Below are 17,079 nucleotides of genomic sequence, written 5' to 3' on the forward strand. Positions count from 1 at the left end.
CATATGTGAATACTACAGTAGTAACTGCATTTTCCATTTGTTTCAAAAACGAAGGGTACTCTGGTACTCTCGGGGAGCAAAAAGAGGAACCTCTAACACTCTACAATTTCTACTACTATTCTAACTAGCGAATCAGATCGTCGTTTTAAATAATTAAAAAAAAGGATTTTTTGGGTTTTTATCTTTTTTTTTTATTTCCTAAAAATCAAAGGTAAGGATCTGATCTTTCTTTCGATTAGATCTTTTGGCAGTAGTAGACCTACAATAATGATTATATATTCTGTGGTTTTAGTTTTTTATGGGGTCCCCGCCGGTTATGGTTTATTGTTTTTGTGAAAACGTGTTTCTGCATAGTGTCATAATGTTCGAGTTTTAACGGTAAGGGGAAATTTGATTACCACAGGTATGTTTGGAAAAACTAAACCTGCGTAAAGAACAGTTTATGTTATTAGTATGATTTAACCTTAACACCTATTTCTTAATTTGTTAAAATCTAATCTAACATCTAACCGAGTAAAAATGGATTTTTATGATTTTATTTATAAAAACAGTTTTGGGGAAACGAGTTTTCAGTGTATGATCACTTCATACTTTTAAATAACTTACAAAAATCATTTATATTTGTTTGTATGTTATACGATAGTAGGAGATGCTCCAAGAATCTTTACTAACCAGTTAACCATTTTGAAAAATGATGTTTACTAACCTAATTTTTTATCATTTAGAGAAATTAGAGAGAATTTAGAGCGGTTTTTTGTGATTAAACTGTGGTGAGATATGTTGAAATGAAAAATTTCTGAATTTTTCTATAACTATTGATATAGAGTATGGGTAGGGGAGTATAAAATTTTAAAAACACTTTACTTTACCGACAACTCGAGACGTAACCATTTGAAACTTTCGATTTGGTTTTTTCGATTTCGGTATCGGTTGCGATTTTGATATAGAAAAAAATAAATTTTCAGTTTCTCGGTTTCGGTTTTCACTCAAAAATTGAACAGTCAAAAACCGACAACAAACCGATATATTTTAAAATAATTATACCCTGTGGGAACTTTGATTACAAGTACATGTGGAACAAATAATTATAACCGACAATTATTTTTTTAATTTGATTATTGGCTTATACTTTCTCAGGGGAGTTTTGGAAGGATTTTATAATTAAGAATGAGAACCGAAGCTAGAGCTTCCCATTTTTGGCCATGTTTGGATGAGTTCTATTGGGAGACACAAACCAATAGCCCTCGATATAGGTTTTTGCTACTACCCACAGCAGCTCATCCTTCTCCTCTCCTGGTACCTGCACACTACACATTGCCGAGTGCTGACTGCCATTGCCTCCGACGATCACGATAGCCCACACCAGCGACTCTCCAAAACCCACCGCCCACTCCAATCTCCAATTCCCCATCTGGTCTCCACCTCCCCCAATCAAGTCACATGCAAAGCGACGCACGCACTCAACGTCCCACTCCAACACCCCACATCTCCACGCCCACCGCTCACACATATTCACCCCACGCCAACTCCCCTCTCAACATCCCGTCTCCCACTGTCCCTTCCGTCCTCCTATGTTCACGACACCCACATTATCTTGGTGCCCTGGCTTGTCCCACATCGATTTGGAAATGGGAAAAAAAAGTTTCCTCACCTTATTTTTGAATTTGGATCTGCTATCTTCTTCCGTGCTAGTCTTTTGGCAGTCAAAGAAGCCTTGCCCAGTTGGCTGTGGCCGGACTTTCTTTATTTAATTATTTTTTTATTTTGTTAGTTTAAACTGTGGTAAAACCCCGAATTAACCGCTACCGAACCGTAAAATAAACGTTTGGGTTTGGTTGATAACCAGGTATAACGATTCGTTGTGTTTTAGTAGTTTTTTAAAAACCTGGGTTCGTTTGGTTCTGGTTTTGGGCAATAACCGAACCAACCGTATTGTGTACACCCCCTGGGAACAGATTCCAATTGTTATACCTGAGTATTTTTGGAAATAAAATTATGAATTTTCTTATAATACTTTGATTAAAGATGTGGGACTAATTCCAATGTGTTATACTGAAAATGTGGAGATGGGGGCCCGCTGATACAGAGATACACCAATCTACTCAGTAATACAAAGAGGGGTAAACTGAGTGGCATGCACCCGGTTTGACCCAATGAATGTTAACTGAATTTGTAAAAATCCTGAAATTTACATAATTCTAGTTTTGTGTATAAATTGTCGATAATGATACTGGAACCACAGCTTGTGACAAAAATAAATTGAAAGAAACTTTAGAAAAAGGGGTTGAAAGATACTCCAGTTCGGGGGGTTGAAATAATTCCAAGATTTGAATCCTATGCTTACATATGGAAAGAAGGGCTGGACATTTAGAAAAATAAAGAAAAATGTTTTTCAAATTTTCATATAAATTTGGAAAATTGAAAAATAACGTGGCATTTTTATTAATATTTGGAAAGCTAGAAGTGAAAAATAAAACTATTTTCACAAGTAAATAGTGCCAAAATTGTTTATTTATTTACTTATTTTATACAAATGTCGTAAAGATGAAAAATTAGCCAACTTTTTTTGTAATTTGTTGGAAAATTCAAATGGAAAATGAAAACTGCTTTCCAAAATTAAATGAACACTAACCTTCTATGATTCATAATCTTTTACTTGTATTAGAACATATTTCTATTTATAATACTGTTTGATATGAAAGAAGATACTTGAAACTGAATTTCTCTTCCCTTTTCTTTTCCGAAGAAAATCGTTGATGCTCACGAAGTTTAGAGCAATTATGCTACATCATTCTTGTTACTTAATCCTGTAAAGCCTATTCCCAAAGCATCATTCTCTGTTTTGAATTCATCAATCATAGCAGTGTGTAATTAAAAGGAAACCGTATTTTATAATTATCTGTTGCCCCTCTAGTTGTGAAATCTTTCTCGCGAACAAGGAAGAACACACAAAACAGACCTAGAAAATGTTGCATTAGCTTGTGCAAACATCTTTTAATTATGTTTTAGAACCTTGACCGCTGGTGGGCACATCTGCTTTGGCCAATCCAGAGTGTGGATGCATGGAAACTCCTTTGCTTGGTGGGTCAGTGAGGGACTTCCAGCCATTTGACCACGTTCAATCAAGTACTGTGAATTGAAAATTTATTCATTGATTTGCTATGAAAAAATGGGTTCGTTCATAGTTTCCCTTCCCTAATCTTTTCCAAGTTCTCATTGGAGAACATGTAATGTCTTACTGCAATTCATTGAGAAGGACAATATTGACTGTTCCTTGCTTAGCTCCAGGACATGGAAATCAACAGTTTAAACAATCAACATGATAACCGATACCTCACAAACACACTATCATCTGGGTACCATTTCAGAAAATGTGACATCATTAACCGAAATTTTTTCTCGCTGCAAGAAGATCGTTTTCCTTCCTCCTCTTCTTTATCTGTTTTAATCGGTAAAGCAAAGCCTTCTGTTCTTGTGTAGCATAGATGCAGTTTCATTTTTGAGCATTGAATAACGTCCAGCTTGATGTCCTATCCACTGGCGTTTTCTGGACGCATAGATAAGAGCACCTGCCTGCAATCTTGCTAGTTTACATGGTGAAGAAGCGTCATCCAAAGAGGGATCCAATAAATTCCATGCTTTTTGCCATCTTTCCACGCTCATATGCCTGAAAGTCTGAAAAATGTCATCTGCATTCAAATGTAAATTTCAACTCGCGACTAATGTAGAGAGGGGTCTGTTGAGGTGGCTTACATATTCCAATCGGTTTCAATTTTTCGCCAGAAGCCTTATTCATGCGTGCTTCTTGCACTTAGGATTTGGAATAGCAATACTCCGAAAGCTAAACATCAGATTTCATGGAATATGCACCTCTGTTTCAAACACTCATTCCTGGTGGGACATATCCACGGCTGGCAGCCAAATTTAAAAAAAATAAAATAAATTAAATTGATACGTTGAAAACATGCGTGCAAAATAGATTTATGATTAAAAAGTATGCCTATACAATGTTCCAGCGATTCGTGCCTGTGTTTGTTTATTCATTTCTCCTCGTCTTTCTCAAATATTCTAGCCATCCACATCCCGATACTTGGCTTCACCTCATCGCCGTCCCGTCCAATGTTGCTGGCTTCATCTCGGTAAGTATTGTTAATCTTTAGTACTCTTGGAGACAGAAGTCCCTGATACCCCTTCAATATGTGAAGAGGAGAAAATTTAGACGAGAGGACGCGTGGTTTTCCAATCCCGTAGCAATCGTTTTATCTTAATCTGCTCCAGTAGATTGGGGAACAATATTATTTCTTCTAATGTCTTTGTTTGGGAAATGATAGTAGTTTCAATGCATTCCCTTTGTAGGGTCCATAAAGCGTTCAAAAGTACAGGAAAATTTTTCAAACATTTAATTAACTACAAGTAGAAGGATTGCAGACCAAAGATGTAGAAATCCAAGCTTTTGTTTGGCATGTACTCGTAAATCACATCTTTTCTTCCCCTTTCCGTTCGTTGCAAAATCCCACTAGTCCTCCCATATTTTACTGTTGTTGCTTTCGCAGTGAGTGGGACCCGCATTTTTGAAAACTCCACGAAGTCCTTGTTTATAGGTTCTTGATCGCCTCTTCACTGCTTTCCTCTCCTTGCAGTAATTTGCCCTGTAAGACAGCCATCCCTTCTTATTTTTTTTTTTTCCATAAAAGCCAAACCACATTTGCACTTATTTTGACATGTCTAATTAAATGCAATAATCAAAAACTCCCAATTCGATGCTCATTTGTTGATAGACTTTATTTTTTTATTGGTATCTCATCTAATACTATGTACCTACTCGGGTGCTCCTAACAAAGAGAGGGATTCTAGAGTTTAAATTTGGAAAGAATTGTCCGTATGATGGAGGTTTTTCTCTGAACTCTTTTTTCTGTTCTTTGCTTTGCTTTTATATTCTTTTCTTTCTTTTTTTGTTTTTTCTTTTCTTTCTTTATGTTTTCGTTTCTGTTTAGGGATCGCTGGGAGTCCTGTGCATTTATAAACAAACTAAAGATTTTCTTCTTTGTTCTTTGCTGTTTCATGTAACTGTGAGAACAGAAGATGCGTAGTCCTTAATTTGTAGGCGTAAACTAGCTTAATCCTAATTAATCAGTTTTGTTTGTTGCCTGGTAGAAAGCATTCCAAACTCATATCCCCTGAACTCAGTGAACATGGAAGTCGTCCAGAATCAACTTTGATTCATAAATTTTCACGCTTTTGGACACTAATGGTGGTGGACCTGATGGTGTAGCTCATGCTTCTTAAGTCTGGCAGCTAGTTCTATACTTTTGTTGTCAGATTTAACTTATGCATGATTTTCTTCCGAAAATGTATAAGATTCTGTGATATCTATGTGGACATGAGGTTTGTTATTGAATCGTAATAATATATAGTTACCGAACTATTATAATATCATTCAACAGAAGACCCAGTGCTTAAAGAGAACAAAGCGTGCATGTGAGGGGTCCGGTGGTAAGAATTTAACACCTTTGAAGTTATCAGGGTACAAACATTACCACATCTACCCTCAGTTTAACATATCAATAAAAACCAAAAAAAGAAAGCAAAATACAAACCAACCAGAAAAACTTGAAAAAAAAAAAAAAACAAACAAATCAACAGTGGTCTATAGAAGAGTGGTCAATCAGCATGATGATATGGCAAATGGATGATAGGACCTGAAATCGTCCGTGGGGAAATTTGAGTCACAATCTTGTTCTGAAAAAGAACCAAAGAGAGTGACTTTACTTATTGAATTGTCCAGTTCTTTTGGGTCTATGTTTGAAATTTTTAGTTTCAGTAACCACTTACGAAGAGAGAATGATCCCTTTTATCTTAATTGGCTCTGGGAGTTGGAAAACACAAAAAAAAATCAAAAAAAATTGTTTCCTTTGTTAGTGGGAAGTGATCCAAGAAATGCAAAAAAGCAGTAACATTATTTTGGTGAGGGCATAAGGCAATTGGACACTTGGAAGTTACACGATGACTGCACTAAAATTAAGGTGAATATTCCACTAGCCATGAGCCAGAAGACGATTATGGTTCTGGGTCAGTGTGATGCCTACTTCGGTATGCATCCTAAATGTGTGTTGATCAGTACGAAATTATTTCCCACAGCTGATTCATCACACACCACATATTAAGTTCTTTGACTTCTCAATTGTTAACTGGTAAGATCTGCAGAAATGTAATATTTAGATTTAACAAGATTCACATTTTTGTACCAAAATTGTCATTCTTGTGGTACACATATGAGGGAAATGGTGGATCTGAGACCTGGCCACTGGATGCATGTGTCCATGTTTGCTGACAATTGTCCTCGTGAATGGATCATTTGGGATTCTGGAATATTGTTTTTAGATTTATCGAGAGGAATTGGGTGTTCCCTTCATTTTCGGAATGCTTTCTGTCTGTTTTGGTAGGAATATACGAACAAGATTTCCCAAAACCTGTTAGAAACAAGTAGAGAGACTAACGCCAAAGAAAAATTCAAATCATCAACGCACAAGACAATATTGTACGTGGTTCGGCATGTTTGCGACATCCACGGACTTGCAAGGGATTTTTCAATATTATCAGGAAGAAAGACAGAGAGTGTGGCGATACAATTCTCTCGCTCTCGTTCCTCTCGCGGTACAACCACACAAAACCCTAATCCCCGAACCCACCCTTTTATATGTGCGCCTAGGACTAAGCCTGAGGATAGAAATCTCTAATAAATAGAGGTCGGTCGTCATCCAAAGCAAACCTAAAATAGGCTCCACAAAAGCCCAACACTGTTAATTTAGAGCTTTGGCAGGGGTATGAGAGGAAGCATTGTGAGAATGTACTCCTGTATGATTCCTTGCTATCACTGGTATATTTTGGTTTCACAAAATTGCCGGAATTGTTAAGGGTGGTGTTAATCTCAGCAATTTGGTTTGAAAGCAGATTAGTTTTCCATGTGTCACTTTGGTGTTGCTGCAAGTGATCTTTTAGAAAGGTTTTTCTCATGAAGACATGCATGGAGATTGGCTTGCTTTGTTCTATTAGAGATGTGCTGTGGATTTTTTCTTTTCATCCCCTTCTTTTGTTGTATTCACTGACTTATTGGAGGACTCCGATGAGGTCTTTCTTTTCTTTTGATGTACTTCTTTCTCTCTTTCTAATATATCCAAAGAAAAGAAGGGGAGTTGAGTTCTCATGAATATGATGAACATTGTCAAAAGCCACTTGGCTAAACAAAATTTATCTTCAGACTTGCAAACGTGTTATGCATCTTATATTTATCTTAGGCCTCAAAGCATGCTGATAGATTATCATGTATTACCTTGTAAACGGGTCCAAATCCACCCTCTCCAAGCCTATTTTCTCTTGAAAAATTTTCTGTAGAGGCTCTAATGTCAGCAAAAGAGAATGCTTGCAGATGAGGATCATTATCATTAGGCTTTTCACTGGCTGATTTATCATATTCTGATTGAAGCATTGAAATTCTGCCTGTAACCCTCCTCCCTGTATTGGAAAACTGAAGTGTCAATTTAACTTCATAGATATAAATGGTAATGGTGAATTCTATTCGGTGGTAGGAACTAGGAAGTTACCTTCTGTTTTGAGGGTTGTCCTATACACAGAACACATCACAGGGCCTAACAGAAGTAGAACTGCTGCAATGGGTAGCAAAATAATAAGCAACAAGCTTTGCTTCTTTGTTGAATTGTTATCTTCTTTTCGAGGTGTACCCTTTGTTGGATCTTGACTGGTGGCTGCGAACATAACTAAAATGTATCACATTGATCCTGAAAAATATGTATTACCTATTTTGTGTTCTGTTACTTCAAATCAAGCACAACATAGAAAAGCATAACAACACCCACTTTCTTATTTAAACTTTGCAAGCAAAGAAAGGCTAGATCCCACACCATTCTTAATGAAGGAACTGTATCCACTCTTATCATCATAATACTTAGACCACAGCATCACGCCTCCATACTTGGTAGAGTTCTTTATCACTGGAAGGATCTGAGAAGTTAGCACATTGGCCGGAATAAACCCTCCACTTGGGGCTGCCTCGGGTGCTGCTGGTAAGCCTAAGAAGATCGTTGAATTTATCAATGATGAAGTCCACTGCCTCCAAGTTTTCTCAAGATTCTGGGTGTTGCCAGTGCTATACTGGCAAGAAGGATTGTTAAAGAACTGAATCCAAACATAGTCAAAAAGGCTTGTGTTGAGGGCAGTCCCTAGAAGCAAATCAGGGAATGGACATTGTGGAGCTGCTGTTAAGTAGACCTTTCTTCCTGAACTGTTATATGCCTTCAGGTATCCTGCAAGATCATCCCAGTGTTTCCAAAAGCCAAGTGCGATGTCAAAGTCAATACCATCCAAAACAGCGTCGCCTAAGGGGCGCGAAGATGACTGTCCACCCAAGAAGTTATTCCATAAATAATCAGAAACATTTTTCGCATCGGCTGTTGAAGCTAGAGAGTAGTTTCCAAGGCCACCTCCTATAGACAGCATCACCTTAATGCCCTTTCTTTGGCACTCTCTTATGCTGTTGCTAATGGTTTTGCAACCACCACCCGCTGGGTTGCAATGGCCAGCAAGGTTGAGTTGTGGGATTTGACCATTGCCAAATCTGTTCAGAAAGGCTATGTTCACATAGGAATATACACCAGTGGCGCATGTTGCAGTCAGGTTCCCCTCGTTACCATTTTGACCCCAGTAGACGGCGACATCATCTGCAGAAGAGATTTGAGCTGGAAGAAGGATGAAGAGGGAAAGCAGGAAAAGTTTGGAGATAGGAAACGTAGCCATTGGTGCTTGTTCGTTCCAGAGTGGTTGTTTCTGCTTTTGTGATTTCATGGTTTAAGTTAGCAAAGAGACCCACCGCTTTGAATTTTGAATATGGTTGTTCACTTGACAAGTTCATTGGCTGACTTGTTCTCAAGGCTTACTATCCTCCAGTGTGTGAGAGTACCTTCCTGGAAATTAGGAAGAAAATGCCCAGAGCTCTGTGTACTGTTAAGGTAGTATTTGGGAGCATAGATTCTGAAACTTGATTTTGGATTTATGTAAATTTAGAAAAAAGTCAATATAATTTTATACTTTGTTTTATTCAAATCTAATATCCCAATTCCATACTTCCAAAGGTAAGGTAAGTTCGTAAAACTCTCTCATTTTCCTCTCTGCGTATATGTTTGAATGTTTTGATACTACATTTTGCATCACCTCAAGTATCCCAGGATGTGTTCCGCACTTGAACAGAAAAAAATTCATAAGGAACAATCATTCATCGAACAATTTAGAACTGATGGGTCATACGATATCATGTTGGCATTTGGACCCATCCCACTAAGAGATGCGCCCTAATATATTTTCTAATGATAAAATTTGGTATTACTCTACGGGGTCAATATATTAATATGGTATTATGGGTTCTAAATAACTGAAATCATAGGTAGAGGAATCATTCCTCATTAGTATTTCACCTTAGACAAATACAAAAATAGGCTCCACATTCAGTACCCGCATGATTTGCATCCATTCCTATGTATTTAATATTTTCTTTGCATTTTTCCCGCACAAGCTCCTGTAATGTCTATTTGGATCAAGAATTTTGCTTGGGAAAAGGAAATAAAAGTAAAATAAAGTGGAAATTCATTTGTCCATATATTTTTATTTTTTGGTAAATATTATAAAAAAATGAAAGTTTGTTTTAATATGACTAAAGATTAAGAAAAATTAAATATTAATGATACGTAAATTCAAATTTTAGTTAATAGATTTGATATATTTTTTACATTTTTTTTCACTTTCTTTAATAACTAAACATGAAAGGTGTGAATTTCTTAATAATTTTCTTTTGTTTTTCTAATTTTTTTGTCCTCGTTTGGAACTCAAAAAATATTTGGAAAAGAAAAGAAAAATATTAACGAATCAACGTTTTCATGTTTGGTTATCAATGAAAAAAAGAAAGAATATGAAAGATATACTAAATTCATGAACAAAATTTTGATTTTACACTTCATTAATATTTAATTTTCTTAATTTTTAATTATATAAAAATAAACTTTCTTTTTTTAATAGAATTTAGGGTGTGTTTGGATCAAAAATTTTACTTGACGAAAGGAAAGAAAAGGAAAAGGAGGAGGAAACTCATTTTTCATTATATATTTTTTTCTATATTAAATACTATTAAAAATAAATATTTATTTCAATATAACTAAACATATGACAAAGTCAAATATTAATGATACATAAAATCAAAATAATATTCATAGTTTTGGTATATTTTTTTATTTTCTTTTTCATTTTTTTTGGTAATCAAATATAAAATTATGAATTTTTAATATTTTCTTTCCTTTATTTAGTATTTTTCAAGTTTCAAACAAAACCAAAAAAATATAATGAAAAATGAGTTTTCTCCCAATTTTCATTTCCCGTACTTTTTCTCAAGTAAAATCCTTAATCCTGAGTTTATGTTGTTGATTTTTTTTTTATGTACAACTTTTGGCTACTGCTTGGGATAAATCTCATCCACTCATCAATTAATAGCAATGGTGTTGTGGACTCAAATTTCTTTTTTCATACTTTTTTTCAAGTGAAACCCTTAATTCAAACGGCCCTTTTGAGTTTTAAATGGAGTGAATATTTTCATAATTTTTTTTTGTACAACTTTTGGCTACTGCTTGGGCACACTCATTGATTAATAGCAAGGTAAAGTCAAAAAAGATAATATTGAAGTTTCCATCACATGTGATGCTTAATTACCAAATGAAACACAAACCCCACATGTATTGTTTGTCTGCCATAACCTAACCCTAATTCCACAAAGGTGGCAATAAAGTAATAGGACTTGAGATTAGAAGTCATCAGCTAAAATTCAAATCCATGTCTTTTCATCTTTCCAACTATAAGAGTCTACTCCTAACAGTCAAATTAACACAAATCTTATATAAACATCCAATACATACAAATATACTCAGCATTTAGTGATTACATGGGATACCTTATTTCTACACCCATGCGCATATATTGAAAAATACTTAATTCAAATCTCAGACTTAAACTTTATCCTCCCAAGTTAAATTAGATTTGTATTTACAACTACAAGCCTCTTAATACATTAAACTCTCCAACTAAAAAATAGAAAATAAGTAGCGATTGTATTAAAAAAAAAAAAAAAGGAGAAAAAGATTTGTTTGGATTGAGAATTTTGTTTAGAGAAAAAAAAGAAGATAAATAAAAAGAAAATTCATTTTCTAATGCAATTTCTATAGAAAAACAAATTATTTTATTTTTGTAGTTATTTTGAAATGTAGAAATAAAAAATAGAAAAACACACAAAGCCCTTTTCCCTTCTGTTTCTCTCAACTCTCATTGCTGCTTTTCCTCTTAACGCAACAAAGGAGCATTCCCTTTTACCATATACAGATGAAGGCATGAGCTATCACCTCTGGAATGGCTTATAAAGGTCTCTTCTCTTCAGTCAAAAACAGTTTTCATTTTTATTTTCAATTCTTCAGATAATTACATATGCAAGGTGGAGATGAGGGGAACCTGGCTGCAGCACTTTGGCTATGTCCACAGCCACAGATCAAGAAGAAGACAAGAACGAAGAATCCAAACAAAGAAGTTTCTCTTCTATTAGGCTCTGGGATGTATATGTGTGTTATGTGCAAAAGACAGCACTCATCCCAAGAGGTAACTTCCAACTAAATTTTGTTAGCTAGTGCATTGTATATTCTATCTCATTTCTAATTTTCTTCGATATCAAACACAAAAAAAAGTCGATTCTGTCATATTTCCATCTGCTTTTCTTAATGTTTTTCAAGTTCCAAACAGGTTCTTAAGAACATTCTATTTTCTCTTGGGCAACAACTTCTTGTTTCTTTTGATTGGTTTGTTGATTGAGGAAAAATAAGGGTGTGTTTAGTTGTGGGCAACAAGGTTTTTGACAAAATTTCAATGGCGAGGAGGGGTTTTAACTTTTTAAAGAACTTGGACATTGATGTTAGGAGAAGGATGAATAGGGAGAGGAGAAGTTTGGACTGAGAAAACTTATTAGAGTTTTCTGCACTTGTGAAAAATAATTTTATTTTTTTTAGTTTTTTAAAATTACAAAAAGTCAACCTATTTTTCACCTTTTCAAAAACCCATTTTCTAATTTTTCTACATAAATGTCAAGAAATAAAATTTTGGCATTTTTATAATGTCTGGAAATAAAAAATAAAAAATAAAACTGTTCTGGAGATGGTGCTATTCATTCCAGAGTGGTAGTTTGTGCTTTCATAAAGATTTAAGGGATTCCATGCTTTATCATTATTTATTTTTTCAATCATCAGAGTACCCAGTGCTTTGAAAATTTGAATGATGAAAGTAGTGCTTTCCTTCTGGAATATGGTTGTCCACTGAACAAGCAAACTTGCTGATTTGTTCTCAAGGCTTATCCTCCAGCATGAGAGTATCTTAATGAAAATTAGGAGAAACTATCTGCACATTTGGTATATAAGAATGGAAAGGAGGATCAAAATTTTCACTTGATGTCATCATTACCCAAATTCAAATTTGCATCCCATTTCTTTCTTATCAAATTCCATTTCACAAATCAAACATGTTGTATACCAAGAGTCCTACTTACTGTAAATTCTTCATGTTGCGTTTGGGAGTATGGATTTAGACCTTAGATCTGAATTTGGATAGATTTGGACAATTTTCAATATAATTTTATATTATATTCTATTCAAATCCAATATAATTCCAAATCTAAGAGCTCTTTAAACATAGGGTCAAAGTTCTCATTTTCCCTATTAGAAGGAAACAATGATGAGAAAATTTCGCAATAAATGTGATGGATTGGGCAAATATCAAGTCTTGTTATTTTATCATAAGATTTTCTTTTTTTTTCACAACGTGCTTTTGTGAAAATAGTTAACCTTTTCACGTCTGGATAATTCAACCATTCTCAAAGTGCGACAAGAGTATTGAATGATTTATATTTTGGGGGGGGTGGGGGGGACAAAAAGTACGATGAGTTCTACTCATAAGAATCGTTTTTCCCCCTTTAGAATGTTAATTATTTTACATTGTACCAAAGAAAAAGACCGCCTTTTATACCATTTGTGAAGGTTGCTCTTGTCAAAAATGATCTAGTATTAATTAGCATGAAAAATATTTGCATGTGAACCCATTTGACTAGTGAATCAAATTGATCAAACATTACGAATGTGATAAAAGTTTATTTAGGATTAAATCACTTTTACTTTTTGTCAAGTTGGATGTTAATTAGACAAAGTTAGGGGTCAATAACCCTACTTTATAAGAGAAAGGCATTGCCTCATTTTAAGAACAATATATACAATAATTAAGTTTACAAAAGATTTAATTACCAACATCAAAATGCTGTCCAAGCAAAGATGAAATCTGCCACATTTCATAAAAAGTGCTTCTAGCAAGAAAAATTGCATGTGAATTAAGTTTAGAAACAACCAGCCTCACCAACTTTTATGTTTCAGCCTAAGCTAACAAGCCATTCTTCCATTGCATTTATCAGCAAACTAATTAATGACAAAAGGGAGAGCATTAATCAGAGTCATTCAATGACATATGATCATAAACTTCTTTATTGAAGAAAGTATTATGTTAATACTAATTTTTCAGATAAACAGAGAGTACACCAATTGGAATTAAACAAAAAAGAAAAAAAGAATTAATCGTGGTATCGTGTTATCTACAATTCAATTGGAACATGCTTAGATGTCAAGAAGAGCTTTACCATATGGCTCGATATACTATGTCTCACCAAAAGTAGCAATGTCATCGTGGTACCACTTCAGAAAATGTGGCATCATTGATTGAAACTATTTCTTGCTGCAATCCAGCTCTATTTTCCCCATATTTATCTATTTTTATCGAGTTTATTTTTACTGAGAAAGCCGGCCTTCTAGGAATAGCAATAACTGCAGCTTCATTTTTAAGCATTGAGTAGACTTCCAACATTGATGGTCTATTCTCTGGCTTTTCCTGAAGACACAGCAGAGCGACCTGCATGCACCTCATCAGTTTACATGTTGATGAAGCATCATCCAGTGAGGGATCCATGAACTCCATACCTTTACCAGCTTTCCACAACTCATATGCCTAAAATAATCTAATATTAGTATCCCCTTGTTCCTCAAATGCAAAATATCATATTACAATGGTGTTATAAGGTTCATAAGGAAACTTACATGTTCTGTGAGGTTTAGATTTTCACCGGTACCATAGGTACAGTCATTTCTCCTGCCACTAATGATTTGCAACAGCAAAACTCCAAAGCTATAGACATCGGACTTCACGGAATAAATACCATTTTTCACACATTCTGGGGGAACATAACCACTGCATACAACAATGAGAAAGTTACTGAGTGCATTACATGAAAAACTAGTGTGCAACACCTTCTTAAGAGAAAGTTCACTCACTATGTCCCAACTATCTGGCTTGAGTTTTTTTCGTGTTCATCTTTCTCAAAAATCCTAGCCATACCAAAATCTGATATCTTAGGCCTCATCTCGTTGTCGAGTAAAATGTTGCTCGCTTTCAAATCTCTGTGAAGTATTGTTAATCTGGAGTATTCTTGGAGGTATAGAAGCCCTTGAATAACCCCTTCAATGATGTGAACGCGCATGTTCCAATTTAATAATGACTGTGCAATTGGATCTGCATCAAAATAAAAATTTAAGAATAAAAATCTATTTCTTATGTGGGGAACACGTAGAAGTTGCATCCTCCTAATCTTATGAACTTCACTTTATTATGGCTTAAAGGATGGCAGCATGGAATGGGCAAAAGGCGCCCTCTTCATTTTCCAAAATGGGATTCAGGGAGTGTTAAACTAGCCTTATGCTGGGTCCTCAACTAACCAGGAATTGACATGCTTAGATAGGCCAACATGTCAAACAAGGGGAAGAATCAACATAAGGTGGCAGTTGATTGCCATTCCACCATCCTTTTTAAGTGCCCTTAAAGTGCAAAACCTCACTTAATAATTTTATCAGTTGTATACAAAGGCATATAGATTGCTGACCAAAGATGTAGAAGTCCAAGCTTTTGTTTGGCATGTACTCATAAATCAGCATCTTTTCTTTCCCTTTGCTACAAAATCCTAGAAGTCTTACTAAATTTACATGCTGTAGCTTTGCGATGAGAGTAACTTCGTTTTCAAACTCATTCTGTCCTTGCTTAGAAGTTTTTGAAAGCCTCTTTACTGCTATTTCTTGTCCAGAACGTAATTTGCCCTGAAGAAAGGACATGCATGGTTAGTACATATGAAGCTAAGTCAAGCACATGATGAGTGAGAAATTTATGTGAGCTGAAAGAATAACTTTATTTATTTTTTGTTAGCATTTATTGTGACAATGCAATTTTGCCAAAGAATGTGAAACACAAAGGAGTTTTGAAACTAAAAGTTATTTAATAAAACCAAAATTACGTGTGCCACAAAATGTTAATAAAAAAATGGATTACTGCTTGAAGAATGATTAGAAATTGCCTATAAATAGGCAAAATGAATTGATGCTTTAGTATAAACCTTCTAATGCAATGCATATAGTAGTTCTCTAGCTTGGTATCAAAATCTTTTTTATCTCTTTATTTTCAGCTATTTCGTTGCTTTTGAAACTACATGAATCCGTTGTTGGGAATTAACACGAAATTCCCAGATCCTGTGAGAAACAAAAAATAGAGAAACAATCCACGCAAAAAAAAAACAATCACACGCACAAGACAATATTTACGTGGTTCGACAATTTTGCCTACGTCCACGAAGTTTTAGGAATTTCACTATTATAAGGAATAAAAATACAAAGCGCGCCGTACAATGATTTTCTCTCTCACTCTCAAAATGACGGCCTAACCTGATCACCAAAAAAACAATCATTTTATATGCTGCACACAGGGTTCTGAATGGGCTACAAAATGGGGCCAAAAAATTTTTCAGCCCAAGCCTTTGCTCCATAGACTAAGCCTTAGGATAGAAATCTCTCATTAAAAGCCACGCAACATTAATTTAAGTCGGGTCATCATCATCCGGATCAAATGAAACTAGGCTCCACAAAGCCCAACAAATCTCCCACTTCGAGACTAGTTCAATCACCAACATCAACCACAATCCTCCAAAAGAACAATCCCTTATCCCTGCAACTCATCCTCCTGTCCTCAAGCTAGAAGACCAACTGAAGTTGTACACTTTAGCTTTTCAATAGTGACACCCTTAGTCAACATGTCTGCTAGGTTCCTAGATCCACAAATCTTCCCAAGTATTACTAGCTTATCTTCAACAAGATAACGAATGAAGTGGTATTTTTTCTGTATATGCTTTGACTTTGAATGAAAAGCCGAATTTTTAGCAAGAAAAATTGCACTTTGACTGTCACTGAATAGAATGCCCATCTTTTGCTTCTTACCCAATTCGTCTAAGAAACCATGTAGCCAAATCATCTCCTTTCCAGCTTCAGTTGTTGCAACATACTCAACTTCTATAGTAGACAAAGTAACAATCTTTTGTAGATTTGAAGCCCAATGATATAATTGTACCCAGAGTAAATACAAACCCCATAGTACTCTTTCTACTATCATTATCACCAACAAAATCAGCGTTTACATAACCCTACAGTTTCAAACTTGCACCCGTGAAGCAAAGACATGTATCTGATGAACCCGTTTACATAACCCTACAGTTTCAAACTTGCACCCGTGAAGCAAAGACATGTATCTGATGAACCGCTCAAATATCTCAGAATCCACTTGACTACCTCCCAATGCTGCTTTCCTGGCTTACTCATGAATCTTCTCACAAGTCCCACTGCATGTGCAATGTCTGGCCTTGTACACACCATGACACACATCAGGCTGCCAATAGTTGAGGCATAGGGTACCTTGCTTATAGGGTCCCTTTCTTCTTCTATCTTCAGTGAATGTTCTTTGCTTAGTTTGAAATGACTACCTAAGGGTGTGCTCACTGGTTTGGCTTCATTCATGTTAAACCTATTGAGAATTTTCTTCACATACTCTAACTGTGAAAGCTTCAATGTACCATTAGCC

General features: G+C 35.3%; 2 protein-coding genes across 7 annotated transcripts in view; both read right to left on the bottom strand.

Moving 5' to 3' along the window:
* Positions 1-7,772: 7,772 nt before the first annotated feature.
* LOC131157489 (acidic endochitinase-like) lies at positions 7,773-9,032 on the bottom strand. Its single transcript, XM_058111690.1, has one exon. It carries the CDS (start codon positions 8,857-8,859, stop codon positions 7,879-7,881), a length of 981 nt encoding a protein of 326 aa, XP_057967673.1. The 5' UTR covers positions 8,860-9,032; the 3' UTR covers positions 7,773-7,878.
* A 4,564-nt stretch (positions 9,033-13,596) lies between these two features.
* The window catches only part of LOC131157488 (cysteine-rich receptor-like protein kinase 34), a 33,941-nt gene continuing 30,458 nt past the window's right edge, over positions 13,597-17,079 (bottom strand). For all 6 annotated transcript variants that reach the window (XM_058111688.1, XM_058111687.1, XM_058111686.1 and 3 more), the window contains 4 exons: positions 15,065-15,275; positions 14,460-14,697; positions 14,226-14,376; positions 13,597-14,136 (listed from right to left, as the gene is read on the bottom strand). In XM_058111688.1, coding sequence (XP_057967671.1) covers positions 13,813-14,136; positions 14,226-14,376; positions 14,460-14,697; positions 15,065-15,275 — 924 coding nt within the window. In that variant the 3' untranslated portion in view covers positions 13,597-13,812. The remainder of the gene's footprint in view (positions 14,137-14,225; positions 14,377-14,459; positions 14,698-15,064; positions 15,276-17,079) is intronic.

This window comes from Malania oleifera, chromosome 6, assembly GCF_029873635.1.
Source record: "Malania oleifera isolate guangnan ecotype guangnan chromosome 6, ASM2987363v1, whole genome shotgun sequence".
In the NCBI taxonomy this organism is placed as follows: Eukaryota; Viridiplantae; Streptophyta; class Magnoliopsida; order Santalales; family Ximeniaceae; genus Malania; species Malania oleifera.

Excerpts from the sequence above, each read along its gene's own strand:
- LOC131157489 (XM_058111690.1), bottom strand. The coding sequence starts at position 8,859 with ATGAAATCACAAAAGCAGAAACAACCACTCTGGAACGAACAAGCACCA.